The 22780-nt window shown below is 41.3% G+C and overlaps 1 protein-coding gene across 1 annotated transcript in view; it reads right to left on the bottom strand.

The window, feature by feature from the left end:
* Positions 1–15851: 15851 nt before the first annotated feature.
* LOC126263235 (general odorant-binding protein 70-like) overlaps positions 15852–22780 on the bottom strand; it is a 146159-nt gene continuing 139230 nt past the window's right edge. The window contains exon 7 of the mRNA XM_049960318.1: positions 15852–15940. Coding sequence (XP_049816275.1) covers positions 15852–15940 — 89 coding nt within the window. The remainder of the gene's footprint in view (positions 15941–22780) is intronic.

Genomic DNA, 22780 nt, shown 5'->3' with positions numbered 1-22780 from the left:
GCAGCGGCAGCTGGATGTGAACAGCGCGTAGCGTTGCGCAGTTGGAGGTGAGCCGCCAGCAGTGATGGATGTGGGGAGAGAGATGGCGGAGTTTTGTAATTTGTCATGAGCTGCTATATATATTATGACTATTAAGGTAAATACATTGTTTGTTCTCTATTAATATCTTTCATTTGCTAACTATCCCTATCAGTATTTAGTGCCTTCCGTAGTTTGAATCTTTTATTTAGCTGGCAGTAGTGGCGCTCGCTGTATTGCAGTAGTTCGAGTAATGAAGATTTTTGTAAGGTAAGTGATTTGTGAAAGGTATAGTTTAATGTTACTCAGGGCCATTCTTTTGCAGGGATCTTTGATAGTGAGATTGCGTTGCGCTAAATATATTGTGTGTCAGTTTAAGCACAGTCATGTAGAATTGTTAAAAGGGGTCGTTTCAACCTATTGTAAGCTATTTCCTTTGTTGAATGACTGCATCACTTCAGGATTCTACCAATAAACCGCAATCTAGAGTTCGTCTTACCCGTTACTTGTGCAATCTGACCATTCCATTTGAGATCATTTTGAATAGTCACACCCAGATACTTGACGAATGTTACCGCTTCCAAAGACTGAGCGTTTCTTTTGTACTCGTACATTAATGGAGATTTTCGCCTTGTTATACGCAGTAGGTTACACTTACTAATATTGAAAGCTAACTGTCAGTCACTACACCACGCATTTATTTTCTGCAAATCCTCATTGATTTGTTCACAACTTTCTTGTGATACTGGTTTTCTGTAGACTACAGCATCATCAGCAAACAATCTAATGCTGCTGTCAGTACCGTCAACCAGATCGTTTATATAAATCGTAAAAAGCGGCGGTCCTATTACGCTGCCCTGGGGCACACCTGAAGTTACGCTTCTTTCTGTTGAAGTCACCCCGTTCAGGACGACATCCTGTTCCCTGTCTGTTAGAAAACGTTTTATCCAACCGCATATGTCATCGGATAGACCGTCAGAGCGCACTTTTTGGAGCAAGCGACAGTGTGGATCTCAGTCGAACGCCTTTCTAAAGTCGAGAAATTTGGCATCAACCTGCGAGGCGGTATCTAGAGCCTGTCGTATATCATGCACAAAGAGGGCCAGCTGTGTCTCGCATGACCGCTGGTTCCTAAAACAGTGCTGGTTTCTGGGGATGAGCTTCTCAGAGTCTAGAAAGGTCATAATGTCTTAACACAAAATATGTTCCCTGATTCTACAACAAAACGATGTCAGTGAAATTGGCCGGTAATTATGTGCATTCGTTTTTCTACCCTTTTTATAGATTGCTATGACCTGGGCCTTCTTCCAGTCCCATGGAACTTTCCGCTGTTCCAATGATCTCTGACAGATGATGGATAAGAATGGTGCTATATTTGTAGCATAGTCAGCATATAATCTTGCGTCTGGGCCAGATGCCTTCCTCGCGTATAGGGATCTGAAATGTTTTACAATACCAGATACACTAAACACTATGTCAGCTGGTTCAAATGGCTCTGAGCACTATGCGACTTAACTTCTGAAGTCATCAGTGACCTAGAACTTAGAACTAATTAAACCTAACTAACCTAAGGACGTCACACACATCCATGCCTTAGGCAGGATTCGAACCTGCGACCGTAGCGGTCGCTCGGTTCCAGACTGTAGCGCCTAGCACCGCTCGGCCACTCATGCCGGCAGTCACTATGTCAGCCATCCTTGTGTTTGTTCGATAATTGAAAGGGGGAAAGGTGCTGTTGTCCTCTGCCGTAAAAGAGTTTTTGAAAGCCAGGCTTAGAATTTCGGCCTTCTGTTTATCATCATCAGTTACATTACCCGAACTGAGCCCCAGTGACCAGCGAAGACGTGTTTGGGAAAGTCACGTGCAATGGTGGGATACCAACGTAACTGTCGCCTACCATACGTCCCGACAACGATTTGAACAGCACAGCGGTACGTTGACAATATTCTTAGTCCCGTTTTCTTCCCTCTACGCCAAGCAATCCTGGGCTTGTATTTCGGCAAGATAATACCTGCCCGCAAACGGTGAGAGTTTCCACTGTTTGTTCAAATGGTTCAAATGGCTCTGAGCACTATGGGACTTAACATCTGTGGTCATCAGTCCCCTAGAACTTAGAACTATTTAAACCTAACTAACCTAACGACATCACACACATCCATGCCCGAGGCAGGATTCGAACCTGCGACCGTAGCGGTCGCTCGGTTCCAGACTGAAGTGCCTAGAACCACACGGCCACAACGGCCGGCTCCACTGTTTGTCTTTGTGCTTGCCAAACCGCACTTCGACAGGTAAGATAGCCGGATCGCTCCCAGGTTGAGTACGTTCGGAGCATCACAGGCAGGGGCCTACAACAACTTAGGGAATTCGACGATCGAACGCGCCAGTAGGGCAGAATTTGGCACGATATCACGCAGGAGGTCATCGAACAACTCAACCAATTAATGCCAAGACGAATAACTGCTTGCCTAAGAACAGGGTGGACTATCGCGTTATTGGCTTGCTCAAATTGTGAAGCTATTTATCTTGAATAAATCATCCAATTCTTCTGAAATTGTAATTATTTGTTGGTCTGTACATGTACATCATATCTGCCGAGTTCCGTCTCAGTCAGATAATTCCTTCTGGTGCTTCACTTATTTTTATTTTTTTTTATTTTTACAATTGGAGTGTATTTACTCATTCTTTACGTACAATGGTGTCCTGAGTTAGTTGCCACATGTATCCATTATGGAATACCACGGCAATGCCAATTTCTTAAAGTAATAGAGTGCACCGCATATATAGTTTAATGAGGGACATTTCTAAAATGAATTGTAATCTAAATGCCCTGCTCCACTGCTCGCAAAACATTAATATCGTTTGAAGGCAGTTTGTGACAAATGCTCCACCTCCAATCTCTTTCATTGAGGTGGTACAGGGTGTTTCAAAAATGACCGGTATATTTGAAACGGCAATACAAACTAAACGAGCAGCGATAGAAATACCCCGTTTGTTGCAATATGCTTGGGACAACAGTACATTTTCAGGCAGACAAACTTTCGAAATTACAGTAGTTACAATTTTCAACAACAGATGGCGCTGCGGTCTGGGAAACTCTATAGTACGATATTTTCCACATATCCACCATGCGTAGCAATAATATGGCGTAGTCTCTGAATGAAATTACCCGAAACCTTTGACAACGTGTCTGGCGGAATGGCTTCACATGCAGATGAGATGTACTGCTTCAGCTGTTCAATTGTTTCTGGATTCTGGCGGTACACCTGGTCTTTCAAGTGTCCCCACAGAAAGAAGTCACAGGGGTTCATGTCTGGCGAATAGGGAGGCCAATCCACGCCGCTTCCTGTATGTTTCGGATAGCCCAAAGCAATCACACGATCATCGAAATATTCATTCAGGAAATTAAAGACGTCGGCCGTGCGATGTTGCCGGGCACCATCTTGCATAAACCACGAGGTGTTCGCAGTGTCGTCTAAGGCAGTTTGTACCGCCACAAATTCACGAAGAATGTCCAGATAGCGTGATGCAGTAATCGTTTCGGATCTGAAAAATGGGCCAATGATTCCTTTGGAAGAAATGGCGGCCCAGACCAGTACTTTTTGAGGATGCAGGGACGATGGGACTGCAACATGGGGCTTTTCGGTTCCCCATATGCGCCAGTTCTGTTTATTGACGCCGTGCGGTTAAAGGCGCTGCAGTCTGGAACCGCAAGACCGCTACGGTCGCAGGTTCGAATCCTGCCTCGGGCATGGATGTTTGTGATGTCCTTAGGTTCGTTAGGTTTAACTAGTTCTAAGTTCTAGGGGACTAATGACCTCAGACGTTGAGTCCCATAGTGCTCAGAGCCATTTGAACCATTTTTTTGTTTATTGACGAAGCCGTCCAGGTAAAAATAAGCTTCGTCAGTAAACCAAATGCTGCCCACATGCATATCGCTGTCATCAATCCTGTGCACTATATCGTTAGCGAATGTCTCTCGTGCAGCAATGGTAGCGGCGCTGAGGGGTTGCCGCGTTTGAATTTTGTATGGATAGAGGTGTAAACTCTGGCGCATGAGACGATACGTGGACGTTGGCGTTACATTAAACCTCCGTTGAAAACTTCGTCTTGTTGCAACAACACCGTGTTCTAGGCGGTGGAATTCCAACACCAGAAAAATCCTCTGTTCTAAGGAATAAACCATGTTGTCTACAGCACACTTGCACGTTGTGAACAGCACACGCTTACCGCAGAAAGACGACGTACAGAATGGCGCACCCACAGACTGCGTTGTCGTCTATATCTTTCACATCACTTGCAGCGCCATCTGTTGTTGAAAATTGTAACTACTGTAATTTCGAAAGTTTGTCCGCCTGAAAATGTACTGTTGTCCCAAGCATATTGCAACAAACGGTGTATTTCTATCGCTGCTCGTTTAGTTTTTATTGCCGTTTCAAATATACCGGTCATTTTTGAAACACCCTGTATATTCCATACTATTCACTCACAAACACTTATACATTTGTACTGATTCGAGTACTCACCTTAGAGAAATCAAAAAAGTTTTATACGTATAGGTGGAAGGGGGTATATCTTTAGTATCACAGACTATACACTGGAAGTAATGAGAAAATATATAAAACACTCGCTTGGTATTATGAGAATATGTATTTTTGAACTTGTACAAAATATATGTGTGAAATCAAAAATAAATACATCTCTGTGGCAATGCGGTGCAGGATTTCTGAAGAGTCTGTGTGAATCCCGCAAGCAGCGGGTGTGGAGGTCCGGTGACGGCAGAAGCGGCGCCCGGCGGCAGCTCCCCGCTCACTCCTTCTGCCACTGACAGTACTGAAACACGACAAACAGCAAGCGGGTTAGCCACTCAGCTGCCGAGGACGCCCTCAGCACAGTTGTCGGTGAGACAGTTATCTCGCGTATTAGTGCGTTGGTTACCTGGGGCACTACTACTGTACGTAGCGCGTCGAGGCCATTCATCGAATAGTGCCATAAATAAAAGGAAAATGAAAATGTGACAAGACTAGCTATAGGTTGATTCTCGCGCTGTCTACTTCGGGACAAACTTGTTGCTCAAAGCTACATCCTCTGTCAGAAATTTATGGTTCTTGGTCGCTCTTGTCAATGAACTACTCATTGTTTCCACTCTTTTTTTACATTCTTAATACGTGTCGTACAAATTTATTCGCTTGGCGCCGGCAGCGCTAAGTAGGATTACTTGGCTTGTCACCGGCCGCTTGTAACCTTTCCGTTGATGACAAGCTTCAAACACATTGATTTTTGAACTCTTTAATTTTCCGCAAATCCTCTATTTTGCCATATCGTTCCACAAAGTCGAATTTCCGTTTCAAGTAACTTCTCTGCAACTTCTACACTGTTACAATAATTATCCATGCAGAGGTGATGCCACTTTCCATCAGAAGATGTCAGTAGTTCCGTCACTGTTTTTGCTAAAGGCTGTCCAGCGCCGGAATATATCTTGAATGAGGAAATGTATCCCGTACTCGAATGACACAACATCCGAATGAGTATGCCGTATTTCGTAATTTTCTAAATATTGTAAACTTTAAAATTTAACCGTCCACGCCACGGTATCATTCCTTCATCAATTGAGATGTTTGACTTAGATTAAACGTTTCATTAATCTTTTGGGAAAAATAACCAATTACGAATTTTACTTCCAATTCCAGTTTGTTGATGCTGTCGGGAAAAATGTAACAATGATAATATTTGTCTGAATCGGTTGAGGGACATCATTTTGCGAAATATCGCTGTGTCTATCAACGGAATCGTTGACCAATAATCATTGATCCTTGCTTTTCTTACAGTTCCCATAAGGATAGCAAGCCCAAACTTTTCCTAAGTTCTGGTCCCGTAACGTCGACAAATTTGGCATTTTTTAAAATCCAGTTTCCTTCTATTGCAATTTTGACCGCAGTACTTTTTGGTTTCGTTGCTAATATACTAAAATAGCTCGTTCCCAATATATAATTGTACGACATCCTCGGCGCTCTTTCTATCTTTGGGAAATATGTTTGGATCCGGGGATCCTTCAAATTTATTATTGGTCCTCGGTAAATCAAAGTCTGACCACTGTGCACTGTCGTCTTCGTCTGATTCAGCCGAATCAGTAGACAATCGTAGCGTTCGCCGAATTCTTCTTGGACGTATTTCACTATCTTCCTACGATTCTGTTTCACATTCATTTTTTTTGATATCCAATGTCTTCTTCCCAATCGGCCAAGTGGTACGGAACGTCAGACAAGACGTTCGCACATTCATCGTAAATAATCCTATTGTTTCTTCACGATAAAGGATGACAGCCAAAAACAGTTGCAGGATAAAAATTTATTAAAATTTCTTGACCAAGGTTTCGGTACATATAAATATACCTTCATCAGAAGTAAAAAATCTGAAATTACATCATGTAATGGAGATTTTTTACTTCTGATGAAGGTATATTTATATGTACCGAAACCTTGGTCAAGAAATTTTAATAAATTTTTATCCTGCAACAGTTTTTGGCTGTCATCCTTTATCGTGAAGAATTTCAATAGTTGCTGTTGCAGCCATGTTTAAAACCTATTGTTTCTTTCGTCCGCCATGATGAAAATGTACAGTTACTTATAAAAACAAAACGCTTGTTGACGTGTGTAACTTCTTGTTACCTAAACAAAACACCAACAGAATGCAAAAGATACTAACGTGCTGTCGCCGGTCACTGCGCGATACTATGGACACGACACCACTCTTGTGTCGTCGGCAACCGCGCGATACTATGCAGACGACACCACTGTGGTGTCGCCGGCCGTTGACCGCTATTTCATGCAGGACACCACTGTGGTGTCGCAGGACGGCATAGTGTTAAGTCGATCTGTGTTCTAAATTCAGGAAGAAAATGTCCTGTTTACTAATCATTTGTTACGGTAGACCCAAAAATGGATCATAGTTAGCAATATCCTATTCGCATCGAAAGCGTTTGAACCGGCCGTAAACTCCTTTCCTGCGCACGGTTTACTCTGTGTTCACCTGCACTGAGTAAGACGGTGCAGTTGTGTAAGGGGCGTTCAAAAAGAAATGAGCCGGAGGCATATTTACAGAAACCAGTACCTGTATGTTAGAAGTATTGACCCTGGCTGTTGAGACACTTATCCCACTGTGACACAAGGCGGTGAATGGCTGTCTCATAAAATTCCCGGCGCTGCGATGTTAACCAGTTCCGCACGTACAGAGGGACGCCGTCGTCCGAGGTGAATCGTTTGCCCCTCAGATCGTTTGACCAAGATTGCCCCCTTCTGATTCACTTCCTGGAGCACGGGACAACAGCGAATGCCCAGCATTACTCGCTTACTGGCCACCCTTCGCCAAGCGATCAAATTAAAACGACTGGGCAGTCTCACCCCTAGGGTCATTCTGCTCCACGACAATCCAAAGCCTCATACGGCCAACACAGTCGCGGCACTCCTGCAGCTATTCAAATGGGAGGTTGTCTGCCACCCTCCAAACAGTCCCGACCTCTCTCCCTGTAATTGCGCCATTTTTGGTTCCCATAGAAACGCTTTGAGCGGCTAACGATTCACCTCGGACGACGACGTCCAGTTGTACTTGTGGAACTGGTTAACAAGGCAGCCCTGGGAATTTTATGAGACAGGCATTTACCGCCTTGTGTCCAGTGGGACAAGTGTCTCAACAACCACGGTCAATCTAACACTCAGCTTCTAGTTTCTGTAATTGTGCCTCCGGCTCGTTTATTTTTGAACGCCCCTTATATTTCTGTACATTGTTGTTGTTGTTGTCTTCAGTCCTGAGACTGGTTTGATGCAGCTCTCCATGCTACTCTAACCTGTGCAAACTGCTTCTACTCCCAGTACGTACTGCAGCCTACATCCTTCTGAATCTGCTTAGTGTATTCATCTCTTGGTCTCCCTCTACGGTTTTTACCCTCCACGCTGCCTTCCAATACTAAATTGGTGATCCCTTGATGCCTCAGAACATGTCCTACCAACCGATCCCTTCTTCTAGTCAAGTTGTGCCACAAACTCCTCTTCTCCCCAATCCTATTCAGTACCTCCTCATTAGTTATGTGATCTACCCATCTAATCTTCAGCATTCTTCTGTAGCACCACATGTATTTCTGCACATATATTTTTAGTAGTTCGACATATATCTCTGTAGCTGGTAAAACTTTTCACGTAGACTCAAACTGATATCTCGTTTCTGTGGACTTCAGCATGATGGACGCACCTTTCCATACTAGTCTATCCTGGGCAAGACTCCTCATGTCTGCATGACTACCTCAGCCTTTATCCATTTAAACCTACTCACTGTATTCAAACGTTGGTTACGCGCTACAGTATTTGCCCCTCACGCTTCTCTCTATTACCAGACTGACAGTACTTTGCTGCCTCAGGATTCCTGTCGCCGATTTCTGATGATGATGTTTGGTTTGTGAGGCGCTCAACGACGCGTTTATCAACGCCCGTAATAATTCCCAATCTTTACTCTGCCCAGCCATTTGCTATACATTGCATGTCAAATGAGGTTGCAGGAATGGCGAAAGGATAAATGCAAGGCTGCAGAAGCATGAAAACTAGGAGAAAGATGGATGCTAACAGTGGAAAATTGACGAGGTCTTTGGAGAAAAATGAAGTAACTGTATGAGTATCAAGAGATCAGATGGCACTATGGTACTGATCAAAGAAGGGAAAGCAGAAACGTCGAAGGAATGTAACGGAGGGCCAACACAGGGAAACAGACCTCAGAACAATGTGGTAGAAAGAGCAGAGGAAGTAGGAGAAGATGAGATGAGGCATATAATACTGCGAGAACAATTTAAAAGAGTACTTAAAGTCCTGAGTGGGAGCAACAGACCTGGAATAGACGCGATTCCCTCAGAATAATTGAGATCCAGAGGGGTGAGAGCCAGCCATGACAAAGTTATTCCATCTTGCATGTAGGTTGTAAGAGACATACAATTTACTATAAGACATCAGGAAGAATGTAATAGCTCCAATTTCAAAGAAGGCAGTTGCTGACAGGTGTGAAAACTATCCAACCATCAGGTTAAGAATTCTTGGAAACTAATTATTGACAAAAATTGCATATAGGAGACTTGAATAACTGGCTGACGTTGGAGAAGGTCGCTTTGGGTTCTGGAGATATGTAGAAACATACAATGCAATATTGACTAGCGGGGGCTGTGTGGAGGGGACTGGGTGGTTTTGTAAGTTAGAGGGTCTCAGGAAACCACATGAAGGGCGTCCGTCTAAAAGGGGGCAGGTAAAACACAGTGGGGTAGTTGTAGAGACGATCGGTATTGTAGTTGTAAATTGTTGTAGCAGCTGTGTTGGGAAAGAACCAGAGCTCCAAGCCCCAAAAAAAGGCCCTGAAGCTCAAATAGTTGTAGGTACAGAAAGCTGGCTTAAGCCGGAAATACGTTCAGCCGAATTTTTTTCAAACGATCTAACAGTGTTCAGAAATACAGTTGGTGGTGGAGTATTTATTGCTGTCACAAGTAGTTTACCTTGTAGTGAAATTGCAGTAAATAGTTCTTGCGAATTAGTATGAGCAGAGCTTGTACTTGGCAATCGGACTAAACTGTTAATTGGAGCGTTCTACCGACCCCCGACTCAGAAGATGTAGTTGCCGATCAGTTCAAAGAAAACTTGAGTTTCATTTCAAATAGATACGCCACTCATACAATTATAGTCGGTGGCGGCTTCAGTTTACCCACGATATGTTGGAAAAATTATACATTTAAAGCCGGCGGCAGGCATTAAACGTCATCCGAAATTATACTGATTGGTTTCTCAGAAAATTATTTTGAACAATTAGTTCATGAGCCCACTCAAAACGTAAATGGTTGCGAAAACATACTTGACCTCTTAGCAAAAAATAATCCTGCACAAATAGGGAGTATCATGGCGAATACAGGGATTAGCGACCACAAGGCACTTGCTGCCGTGCTGAATACCCTAACACCCATAACCGTCAAAAAGAAGCGCTAAGTACATCTATTTAAAAAAAGCTGGTAAAAATGCTCTTAACGCCTTTTTAAGAGACAGTCTCCACTCCTTCCGATCTGATCACGTAAGTGTAGAAAAGATGTCTAATAATTTCAAAGAGATAGTATCGCCGGCAACTGAGAGATGTATACCACATAAATTAATAAGTGATGGCACTGATTCCCCATGGTACACAAAACGGATCAGATCGCTGTTACAGAAGCAACTAAAAAAGCATGCCAAATTTAAAAGAACGCAAAAAAACCGAAGATTGGCAAAGTTTTGCAGAAGTTCGAAATATAGTGCATGCTTCAATGCGAGATGCTTTTAATAATTTCCACAACGAAACTATGTCTCGGAATCTGTCAGAAAACGCAAAGAGATTATGGTCATATATAAAGCACACCAGTGGCAAGACGCAATCAATACCTTCGCTGCGCTATAACAACGCTGAAGACACTGATGACAGTGCCACCAAAGCAGAGTTATTAAACACGGTTTTCCGAAACAGCTTCACCAAAGAAGACGAAGTAAGTAACCCCGAATTCCAGTCAAGAACAACTCAGTAGATGATAAACATAAAAGTAGATATGCTTGGTGTTGCAAAGCTGCTTAAATCATTTAATAAAGGCAAGGTTTCCGGTCCAGGTAGCATACCAGTCAGGTTCCTTTCAGAGTATGCAGATGCAATAGATCCATAATTAGCAATTATACACAACCACTCGCTCACAGAAAGATCCGTACCTAAAGACTGGAAAGTTGCTCAAGTCACACCAATACCCAAAAGGGGAAATAGGAGTAATCCACGGAAATACAGGCCCATATCACTAACATCAATTTGCGGTAGGGTTTTGGAACATATACTGTATTCCCACATCATGAAGTACCTCGAAGAAAACGATTTACTGATACATAGTCAGCACGGAAAAATATCGTTCTTGCGGAACACAACTAGCTCCTTATACTCATGAAGTAATGAGTGCTATCGACAGGGGATGTCAAATTCACTACATATTTTTAGATTTCCAAAAGGCTTTCGACACCGTTCCTCACAAACGTCTTCTAACCAAACTGTCTACCTATGCAATATCGCCTCAGTTGTGCGACTGCATTTGTGATTTCCTATCAGAAAGGTCACAGTTCGTAGTAATAGACGGAAAGACAGAAGAAATATCCGGCGCTCCCCAAGGAAGGTTTATAGGCCCTATATCGTTCCTGATCTATATTAAAGATATAGGAGACAATCTGAGTAGCCCTCTTAGATTATTTGCAGATGATGCTGTCATTTATCGTCTTGTGAAGTCATCAGATGACCAAAACAAATTGCAAAATAATTTAGATAAGATATCTGTGTGGTGCGAAAAATGGCAATTGACCCTGAATAAAGAAAAGTGTGAATTATTCACATGAGTACTAAAGGAAATCCGCTAAATTTCGATTGTGTGGTAAGTCCCACAAATCTGAAGGCTGTAAATTCAACTAAATACTTAGAGATTATAACTACAAATAACCTAAATTGGAACGATCACATAGATAATGATGTGGGTAGAACAAACCAAAGACTGCGATTCAATGGCAGAACACTTAGAAGGTGCAACAGATCTACTAAAGAGACTGCGTACACTACACTTGTCCTCCATATTCTGGAGTACTGCTGTGCTGTGTGGGATCCGATCAGTTGAGACTGACAGATGATATTGAAAAAGTTCAAAGAAGGGCGGCTCGTTTTGTATTATTGCGAAATATGAGAGATAGTGCCACAGACATGATAAGTGAATTGGAGTGGCAATCATTAAAACAAAGTCGTTTATCGTTGCGACGGGATCTTCTCATGAAATTTCAGTCACCAGTTTTCTCCTCCAATAGCGAAAACATTCTGTTGGCACCCACCTGCATAGGGAGAACTGATCATCACGATAAAATAAGAGAAATCATTGCTCGCACAGAAAAAATTAAGCTCTCGTTTTTCCCGCGAGCTGTTCGAGAGTGGAACGCTAGAGACATTGAACCCTCTGCCAGGCACTTAATTGTGAATAGCTGACAAATCACGTAGATGTAAATGTATGCTTTACGACTTATGCTATAAGATAGGTTAAGGAAAGGCAAACCTACGATGATAGCATTTGTAGACCTAGGAAAAGCTTTTGGCAGTGTGCACAGGAATAAACCGCTTGAAATTTAGGAGGTAGCGGGGATGTAATACAGTGATCGGAAGATTATTTACACCTTGTACAGAAACCAGATTTCATTTACAAGAGTTAGAAGAACATAAAAAGAGGACAAAGTTGAGAACACAGTGAGGTTTTTAGCCTATCGACCAAGTTATTCAGTCTCTGACACAGGAATCTGTGAAGGAAACCAAGGAGACATTGGAAACTGAATTAAAGTTCAAGGAGAAGAAAAAATGTCCTTGGAGTTTGAAGATGAATCTGTAATTCTGTTAGAGTCAACTAAGGACGTGGAAGAGCAGATGACCGGAACGGGTTTTGTCTTGAAAGAACAATGTAAGATGAACATCAAAGAAATAAAAAAAAGTTAATGGGATTTAGTTAGCTGAATATAATCAGGCGATGTTGCAAGTGTGAGGTTGGAGAATGAGACACTAAAAGGAGTAGATGAGTTTTTTGTTATTTGGGCAGCAAAATAACTAATAATGGTCGAAGAAGGGAAGACGTCAAATGCAAACTGGAAATAGGAAGGGAAGTATTTCTGAAAACGAGGAATTTATTAATATCTAATATAAATTTAGGTGTTATATAGTTTTTTTTCTGAAGGTGTTTGTCAAGAGTGTAACGTTAAAGGTGGGCGATAGTCAATCCACACAAAAAGATAATAGTAGCTTTTGAGGTGTGACACCACAGCAGAGCGCTGTAGAATAGGTTGGCAGATCGAATAACAAGTTAGGTCTGTATTCCTTTTCTCCTGCTTCATTTTCTGCATTTATATATTTTCACCTCTCGTCAGATAAAGTCAATATCTCCAGAGATATCCATGGATTCCTACTAGGCCTTGTCCTTTTATCTACATGATCCTCTGCTGCTTTCCCTATTGCATCTCTCAAAGCTACCCATTCGTCTTACGTGGTATTCCTTTCCTCTGTTTCCGTCCGACTTTGCCTCCTGTTGCCTCTGAAACACAGTTTGTATCTCCTTAGGCTCATCTACATCCAGTCTCCTTAATTTCTTATCGTTTTCCAATTTCAGTACAGTACATGTAAATGGGATTTGACAAACCTGAAAAACGAAAATACACTGAAGCACTATCAACTAGAAACAGACAAGAAAACAAATACACAGGGCTGCAATGACATCCAAAGCAGCTGGGAAAAAATAAAAACTGGTATTTTAGAAGCAGCAGAAGAAGCAATAGGAAAAGAAAGGACAGAGAAAAGGAAGGAAATGATCACTAATGACCTAATAAATATGATGGAAGAAAGAAGGAAATTAAAAAATTCTGTGAGGAAGAAAGACCAAGAGAAATACAAGAGTCTGAAAAACAGAATCAACATAGAGGCAAAACAAGCAAGAGAAAAATACCTTGATGATCTCTGTATTTCAGTTGAGGACAACATGAGCAAGGGAAATATCGACAAGGCCTATAAATGTGTGAGACATTGCTTTGGAGACAGAAAAAACAAGTGTAGGGCTGTGATGGATGAAAATGGCAATATGTTGGATGACGATGATGAAGTTGCAAGAAGATGGAAACAATATATAGGAAAACTGTACAGCGGACCAGACCTGTCTGAAAACATCATGGAAGAAGAAACGGAAGTAGATGCACACAACATAGGTGAACCTATATTACAGGAAGAGTTTGAACTAGCTCTGAAAAAACTGAAAAACAACAAATCGCCTGGTATAGGCAACATCCCAGCCGAACTTCTGAAATCTGGAGGAGCAAAACTGAATCAGGAGTTGTATAATCTTGTTTTCAACACGTACGAGCAGGGTAAAATTCCTACAGAATTTGAGAAAAACATAATGATCCCCATTCCAAAGAAGGCAAATGCTACAAGATGTGAAAATTATAGGACGCTCAGCCTAGTTACGCACGACTCTAAAATATTAACCTCAATTATCCTAAAACGCATAGAACGAAAAGTCGAAGCTACACTCTCCGAAGACCAGTTTGGATTCCGGAAAGATAGAGGAACCAGAGAAGCAATATTTGCTCTAAAACTAATAATAGAGAAACGACTAGATAAGAACCTGAAAACATACATAGCTTTCGTAGATGTAGAGAAAGCCTTTGATAATGTTAAATGGGATAAGATGTTTGAGGTACTCAAAAATGTAGGAATAGACCATAAAGATAGAAAAATGATATGGAACCTGTACAAAAACGAGACAGCAGTTATCCGTGGACGGACAAAACAAGAAGAGGTGCAGATACGGAAAGGTGTCCGACAAGGTTGCGCACTATCCCCTGTTATCTTTAACGTATACATTGAAGAGGCGCTGAAAAAAGTAAGGGAAAATTCACAGACAGGTGTAGTACTTCATGGCCAACGAATAGATATGATAAGATATGCCGATGATATAGCTGTCCTAGTTGAAAGTGAAGAAGATCTTGTAGTCCTACTGAATAGAATGGATAAAGTTATGGGTGAAGAATATAATATGACAATTAATAAAGCAAAAACAAAAGTAATGGCATGCAACAAAGAAGATCAAGTGAAAGTCCAAGTTCATGTAGGCAATGAACTGCTTGAACAAGTTGATAAATTTACTTATCTGGGCAGTAATATTACCAGGGATGGAAGGAGCAAGGCAGAAGTGAGAAGTAGAATAGCTCAAGCAAAGGCTGCTTTTAACAAGAAGAAAAACATATTAACATCTAAGAGCATCAGCCTTGAAATCAGGAAAACATTTTTGAAATCATATGTGTGGAGTGTGGCATGCTATGGGTGTGAAACATGGACTCTCGGGACAGAGGAAGACCAGAAGCTAAATTCTTTTGAAATGTGGTGCTATAGACGCATGCTCAAAATAAAATGTATCGACAAGGTCACAAACGAAGTGGTTCTGGAAAGAGCAGGAGAGAAGAGAAGCTTCTGGAGTTTCATTGTTAAAAGAAGAGTGCAATTCACAGGCCATCTATTAAGACATAAAGGTCTCCTGAACACAATCATAGAGGGATATGTCGAGGGAAAAAGACCAAGAGGAAGACCACGACTGAGGTACATGGATCAAATCGTGAAAGATGTGGGATGTAAGACCTATAAAGAAATGAAGAGAAAAGCTGAAAGACGCACAGAATGGAGACTAGCTGCCATTGTAGCTGTTGCAAACCAATCCTTTGATTGACCACTACAGAGGAAGACTCCTTTTACACTGGCTTTTTCGTCTCATGTGACATGTAGTGGTCAACTCCACATTAGATAGTGATTCTGGATATCTTTGACCAGATAGTTTACCTCTCAACGAGGAACCACGGTTAATCTAATAAACTTCAGTACTGTACTCCTTTGATACTTGTTTGTTCGCCTCATGTGACATGTAGAGGTCGTCTCCACATTAGATAGTGATACCGGGTACCTTTGATCAGATAGTTTACCTCTCAACGAGGAACTGAGGTTAATCTAACGGCAACTTCAGTAAAACACTATATTTTTGCCGTCCCCGTATCCTACGCCATTCATGCATAACTGCTTCACATTTAAACTCATATATCATTTTGACGAGAAACGCATAACTATTTGCTGTTACGTCACCAACACGGGTATATTCCATATTCTTTCTGCGTCCAAGAGCGATGTAGGGAAACTCATCAATTTGATACAGTCAGAGCATCGGCCAAAACCAGTTCGCCCAACATAGGACTATCGTTTCAACTTCTCTGAATGATACGTACCTCAGTTATCTGGTCACTGACGCACTCGAACATGAAGAATCCCAGTTCGCACTCATGACGTGGTCCTGCAGATGAAAGAATGAGACAACATGTCAAAAAAGTACATGTTCTTACTCTCTCGTCATTAACTGAATTGCTTGAAGCTAATAGAATAATTTCATTAAAAACATCACTTCAGAAGTCGCAGCTGTGAACTTTAGGATTACAAACGTTTTCATAAAGTTTTTAACTAAGGAATGCGACATCAGAGAAAACTTCGAAAATAAAAAAAAAAATGTGTGTTCCACAGCTTTGGAGGTTTATTTTTAGGCTAATAAAATTCTCGCAGGGTGCGCTGGTGACCAGCTGTCTGGATCAGCGAACAATGGGAAAAGCTTTCGCTTTAAAAACACAGGAGACATAGTGGCATCTGTCAAAATTTAACCGCTCTACGTGAAAGATTTCAGTTTGCAGAACTCCTCATGGAAAGCAGATTACTGTCTGATATAACAAAATCAACAGTCGGTCGATTCTGTCAACTGCCTTTGCAGCGATAAGTTGCGTTAACATGATTGTAGACCCCAGCGTTGTCTATAAGCGAGCGGTTCTCGTTTCTTAGCTTTCAGTGCCTCACCTTTGCAAGTCTTCTCGTATTACTCGCTTCTAAATAAACACACCTTTGTACGGAAAACATTCACCGTCTACAGCAATTGAAGATTTCCTTAAAGCAATAATAGAAACTTTCAACTGTGAAACGAAACAACGGAAATCATGACGATTGTTGAGATTCTGTATACCATTTCAAAGCATGTCTCAGACATTGTACAACCGGTTCAAAAATGGCTCTGAGCACTATGGGACTTAACAGCTGAGGTCATCAGTCCCCTAGAACTATTTAAACCTAACTAACCTAAGAACATCACACACATCCATGCCCGAGGCAGGATTCGAACCTGCTACCGTAGCAGTCGCGCGGTTCCGGACTGAAGCGCCTAGAACCGTTTGGCCACCGAGGCCGGCTTGTACAACCGGTCTGTAATAGGCTACTCACGTTTTTTTTTTTTTTTCAATACAGTCTCAGTCGATTCTTTCACCAATTCGTATCTCATTTAGAACAACATTTTTAATAACCTCGACGTCAGTTATTTTTCATAATTTGTGTTTCTCCACTTCCAGGGTGAATATAGGTGAACCGAAGACCTCTCGTAAAAAGGACCACAATAGCGTATTGCGTTGCTTGCTTTTGTGAAGTACATAGCTTCACGTTTTTAAACATATAAAGCTAGTTAACCATCATGGTACCACTTCCCAATTTTTTATCAATTTATAAGTGAATATTTGTGCAAATCTTTTCAGACATTACTATAGAGAATTATCCGCAAGAATTCTGAGTCTCACGCCCGGGTTCCCGGGTTCGATTCCCGGCGGGGTCAGGGATTTTCTCTGCCTCGTGATGGCTGGGTGTTGTGTGCTGTCCTTAGGTTAGTTAGGTTTAAGTAGTTCTAAGTTCTAGGGGACTTATGACCACAGCAGTTGAGTCTCATAGTGCTCAGAGCCATTTGAACCAATTCTGAGTCTACTATTAATATTGACATTGATGTACAACATGAACAGCATGGGTCACAGCACACTTCTCTGGTCGCATCTGAAGTTACTTGTATATCTGCCGATGAATCTCTCTCCAAGAAAGCATGATGCGAGATATCGTCAATCTAGTCACAAATTTTATTCGTTACCCCTCATGACTGTACTCTCGTTAGTAAGTGTTAGTGTAGTACTCAGTGAAAACCTTTATGAACTCAAGATCTGCCTTGATTTATAGCTTTTAGAATGCCACGTGAAGAAATCGCGTCACTAAAGTTTCTCAGATTGTGCTGTCTTACGCGAAGCATGCCATACTGTTCTAGCTGCTTCTTTACTGTTAAGTTCTGACTGAACAACAGATGGATCGAGAGATATGGGATAGTATTTTTGGGAATCAGTTGCGCATCTGTTCTTGCAGACGCGTATCACCAGTGTTTGTTCTGAATTATGGGGCAAAGTTCTTTGTCCGATATCTACAGCATACGGAGCTCAAGGGAACAGAGTCACGAAGGAAATTAAAAAAAAAATGTGTTAAAATGGGCAACCTTGAAGTACGCTTTCTGAAGAAACTAGTGGAGATAAAGACCTAAACCTCTTACAGTGTACAGATGAAACATCATCCGCAAATCACATAAATATTTGTTAATGTATTTTATACACTTAATGAGTAATGATTTGTTGTTCTAAAAGAGAAAAAATTATAAATTTTATACATACTTTGGAGATTGTAAATTTGTTGTTGTTGTCATTACAGGTCCAATGTTTTATCTGATTAGTCGTTTTATTAAGAAGAGTTCTGAAAGTCTGATGTCTTCATCAATATTAGTTTTGAGGAAAGTGTACCAGGAGATCAAGAAATGTAGTTTTGAGAAAATTGTATTAATGTTTTAAATGCAAGAAACTAATGTACATTACCATACACAGACACTACTGAAACATTCGAAGACTACACTGTGACTCAGCTTCTACCTTTTTACTTTCTTTTCTTCTTTTCTTTGGTCTTATGTCTATACTGGCCTCCTCGGTACCAATTTCTTGCAGAAATTTCAGTGCAACGGATAAGGCCCATGCCGAAGCTTTTCAGTTCTTTTGCAGTATTGATGCCGCCCTGTGTTCCCAAGAGTCTTAACACATCAGCCTTCTTTAACACGCCAGCATCAAAGCACATCACTGTATCATAAACACCAAAGTTTAATGTTTCTTTTCTAACAAGAACAGTTTTTGGTACCCTTGTCCAAATGACAGAATTCAAACTTTCACTCGGGTACTGAGGTTACCATGGAGAGAGTTTTCTGAGAGGTCTTGTTAACTAATGTTTCTGAAAATGGGCTTCACAGCAAGCTGGATATTTTCTGGAATTGAATGTTTGTGCTTATAACTGGAGGCTTTAGCAGGGTTGTTGAATTTGCACCAGCTGTCAGGTCACTGTTGGCAAAATTCGTGTTGTGGTTTCTCATCCTTTGGAATTTTGTGTAAGAATATGCCCCAGATAGATTTTCTCATTGCTTCTACATTGTTCCAGTTATTCCTACTTCTCATATCATAATAATTCTGGATCCTGTCTATTTCATCCTTGGCTTCAGAAGTCGTGATCCCATTCTTTTTTGTACATGCTCATTACACTCAAGTTTTTTTAATTTTCGCTGTAGACCCGTAAGTTTTACTTACTACCATTTTCTGATTAAGCCTTACGTCCCCTCCCAGATAAGCTGTATACAGGACACGTCTTGACTGCATAGACCTTTCGAAGATGTTGGCAACACAGCCTCCACTAGAACCATCATAGTCTTTTTTGCACACCTGTTGTGCAGTGGGATTTTTCCTACGGATGTCACAGATTATTTCAGTAACCAGAACCTTTCTGGTATCAAAAGCAGTGGCTGACACAATGCTACTTAGGGATTTACGCCCACGGAATAACAGAGAATTGTGAAGGTGGTTCTGTGAACCCTCTGCCAGGCACTTAATTGTCATTTGCAGAGTATCCATGTAGATGTAGATGTAGATGTTTCTGCCAACTGCCATCAAAACCAGCACCAATATGCCTTGGATCAGATTTCACATCATTCAAGTTAAGTACTTCTTTTGCTGCTTTCAACGTTGTAGATTCACTCACATCATGTACAACTGCACCAATGGTCTTGTTCCAAACATCAAACATTCTGGGAGGTGGGGGAATGTTCATCAATGTACAAAGAACTGCACCTGAACTTTATCCTTTCCCAACGGGTCTAAGTGCATACGCTAATCTTACATTGTTTTCATACAGTCTGCTTCTGGTTTCGTGAGAGGACGCTGTATTGGCAGTAAATTTATATGTCAAACATTTTAAAACTAAATTATAAACAATCCCTTTGGTTTCCTCCACATCTTCGTGCAAAGTTACATTTCCTACACAGTTTTCACAACTGTGTTTTTCCATATGGTTATTTAATGACCTCACGGAAATCAGAATATTTGTGTCAGCAGAAGCAGAAACGCTATTCACACCATGTATTTCGCTGTCACCTGTTTGAGTGAGACTTGGAAAACCGTTGTCACCTCTCTGTTCATAACTAGCAGTTTAGTTGTTTATTTTTACATATTTATTTCTAAGAAACTAGGGCTTATATCCAAACTTCCTTATTCTAAAGCGTTACACAATTTCTTATTTACAAAAGCATTACATTTCTATCGTCAAAACGTACAAAACAACAAAGATGAAAAGTTGACAAACGACAGTCTATAATGCAGACATGCAGCCAAGCATCAAAATAACAACCGTCTCTTGCAATCCAAATAAGTATATCTCTGGACCATAAATATGTGCTGTACTGTAGAAAATGCTCAGCAAGACAGAGCAAAAATGGGTGTGGCACTGGTTACCACACATACGAAAAAAGTAATAACTCCGAAGCGAATCGTCAAATAAGCGCAAAACAAACGTCGTTTTGTAGCTAAATAATTGGTGCACTGAACAAGAATAAAAAAATCGATTTTTTATTATGTTTGCGACTAAGTACTCTTAAAGCAGAAGACAACTCAGACACTAATTTTCGCGGTTCCATCGGCAGCAAGAGAAACCCTGTCAACCTTTCGCTTTTCTGTGCAAAGTAAAATAATTTTGACTCTCAGAGATTCGCATCCCACATGCGTATAAACTAGTTTAAGTCTAAGATCTAATGGGCATTGAGTCGCTTTTGTTTGGAAACAATAAAGATGAAGATGCTACATAAATTTTCATAACGAGATTTTCAATGGAAAAAATAGTTCTGATAACACAGGTGAGCTCTATTGCACTTGTGTCTTTAGAAGATAGTAAATGACACAGAATACTGTTGCACTCATGAGAAAATATAAACGAAGTGACAAACAAATCGGGAAATTTGGATTTGGGAGAAAGCAAGAGAAGTGGACTTGAAGCTACTGTGAGGCAGGATGAAGTTAACGGTAATTGTCTTTCGTCTTGGTTTAGTTTATTGCATTTAGTTACTTAAATGCCCCATGGTTCGTCTTTATCGTCATCATAGCTAAGCATTAGACAGCCACTGATGTCAGTACTGCTCGACATTTTTCTGTACATTGCGATCTTCTGCTGTATACATCCATATAACTCCATCTCACCACTCCATCTGTCATTAAGTTATCGCCTCCGAATTTTCTTATTTGTTGATGTCCACAAAAGAGCTTCCAGCAACCCCCCCTGGCTACCATTCTGCTTCCATTCCCTCCCATTCCTTTTCAGATACTCATATGCTTGCTTTAGAAAATTCTGCTGAGTTTACCAACAGCAATTAGGCCGCAGGTAAACGGTGGGATGTACAGGATGTCCCAGAAGGAAAGCTCAGTATGCATGGGTATGTCAGAAACGATCATTCGAAGCAGAAAAGTACAGTAAACATGGTCTCTGAAGGACATGGCTTAAGAGCTATAAGCACTGGTAATGTGGAAGAGATGTGTTTCACAGTAGCGAAGTGTCCACAGCTCTTACGTCATGGACTTTAGAGCTCATGTGCACTTGTTTTTTTGTTTTTTTCCTTGTTTTGGCCTACAGTACAAGCTCTCGAAACATTGAAAGCAAAGAACTTTGAGTAGAGGGGTTTGTTTCACATTATCGAAGATTAAGTGGTTATTGCTCTTAAAGTATGCATTTTAGAGTCCATCGTTGAGCAGACCTTTTTACTTCGAATCTTCGTTCCTGTCTTATCCCTGGATATGGCTACATCCTCTGGGACACCCTTTATAACAACGACATGGAAATAGTCACTTTTTGTGATGTTTAACAGAATTCCTTTATATATTTAAATAAGTAGTAGCAAATTTCAGTTTGCTATGTTGGATGTTTGAAGAAACATAAAGTAATAATTTCTACATCTAGTGGCAGCACTTTAGACCTACGGCCTCAACTATTTGTGCGATGTCTTCCAATCTTTGTCTTCCCCAGCAGTTTACACCCTCTATACCTCCATCTACTGCCATGGAAATTACCTTCTGTTGGCCTACCACATGTCCTATCATCGTGTTCCTCCTTCTCGTCATTGTTCGCCTTACAAAATGGTTCAAATGGCTCTGAGCACTATGGGACTCAACTGCTGTGGTTATCAGTCCCCTAGAACTTAGAACTACTTAAACCTAACTAACCTAAGGACATCACACACATCCATGCCCGAGGCAGGATTCGAACCTGCGACCGTAGCAGTCCCACGGTTCCGCACTGCGCGCCTAGAACCGCGAGACCACCGCGGCCGGCTGTTCGCCTTACATTTCTTCGGTGTCACTTCTGAGGAAATCACCTCATTTGATATATTACTTCACACTTCTCAAACGCTCCAGTCTGTTCTTTTCCAGTTTTTGAACAGATCATGATTCACTTCCACACAACCATATATGCTCTAAACGAGTTTGAAATTTTTCTTAAAATTAAGGTTTATGTTTCATTCAGGAAGAGTTCTCTTAAGAACGTAAGTCCACTTTGTTTGTTCTGTTGTTCTCCTTATATCCTCCTTGCAAAGTCCATTATGCCTAATTTGGCTTCCAAAGTGGGTTCTTATTCTTCGTATGGATCGTATCCCCCCTTATTTTAACCTTATTTTGCCTGTACACTGACCTGCTAAGATCACTGAACAACTTCGGTTACTTTTCATGAAGAGTTTATTAGAAATCTGTCACAGATGCAGTACTTGTATTTCGGCGGCTAGTTTCGCACCTACTGGTTCAGTCTCAAGCCTGACGTACTGCCGTTGCACTGAAAGTGCCTGATCTTAATGACAACCACCTGAATTTGGCAAAGACAGATGCTCCGCCGCGCGCAGTGGCTGCGCTGTTTGAGGCCCCGTGTCACTGACTGCGCGGCACCTCCCGCC

Source organism: Schistocerca nitens, chromosome 6 (assembly GCF_023898315.1).
Source record: "Schistocerca nitens isolate TAMUIC-IGC-003100 chromosome 6, iqSchNite1.1, whole genome shotgun sequence".
NCBI classification, from domain to species: domain Eukaryota; kingdom Metazoa; phylum Arthropoda; class Insecta; order Orthoptera; family Acrididae; genus Schistocerca; species Schistocerca nitens.
This window is presented reverse-complemented; position numbering and strand designations above follow the sequence as displayed.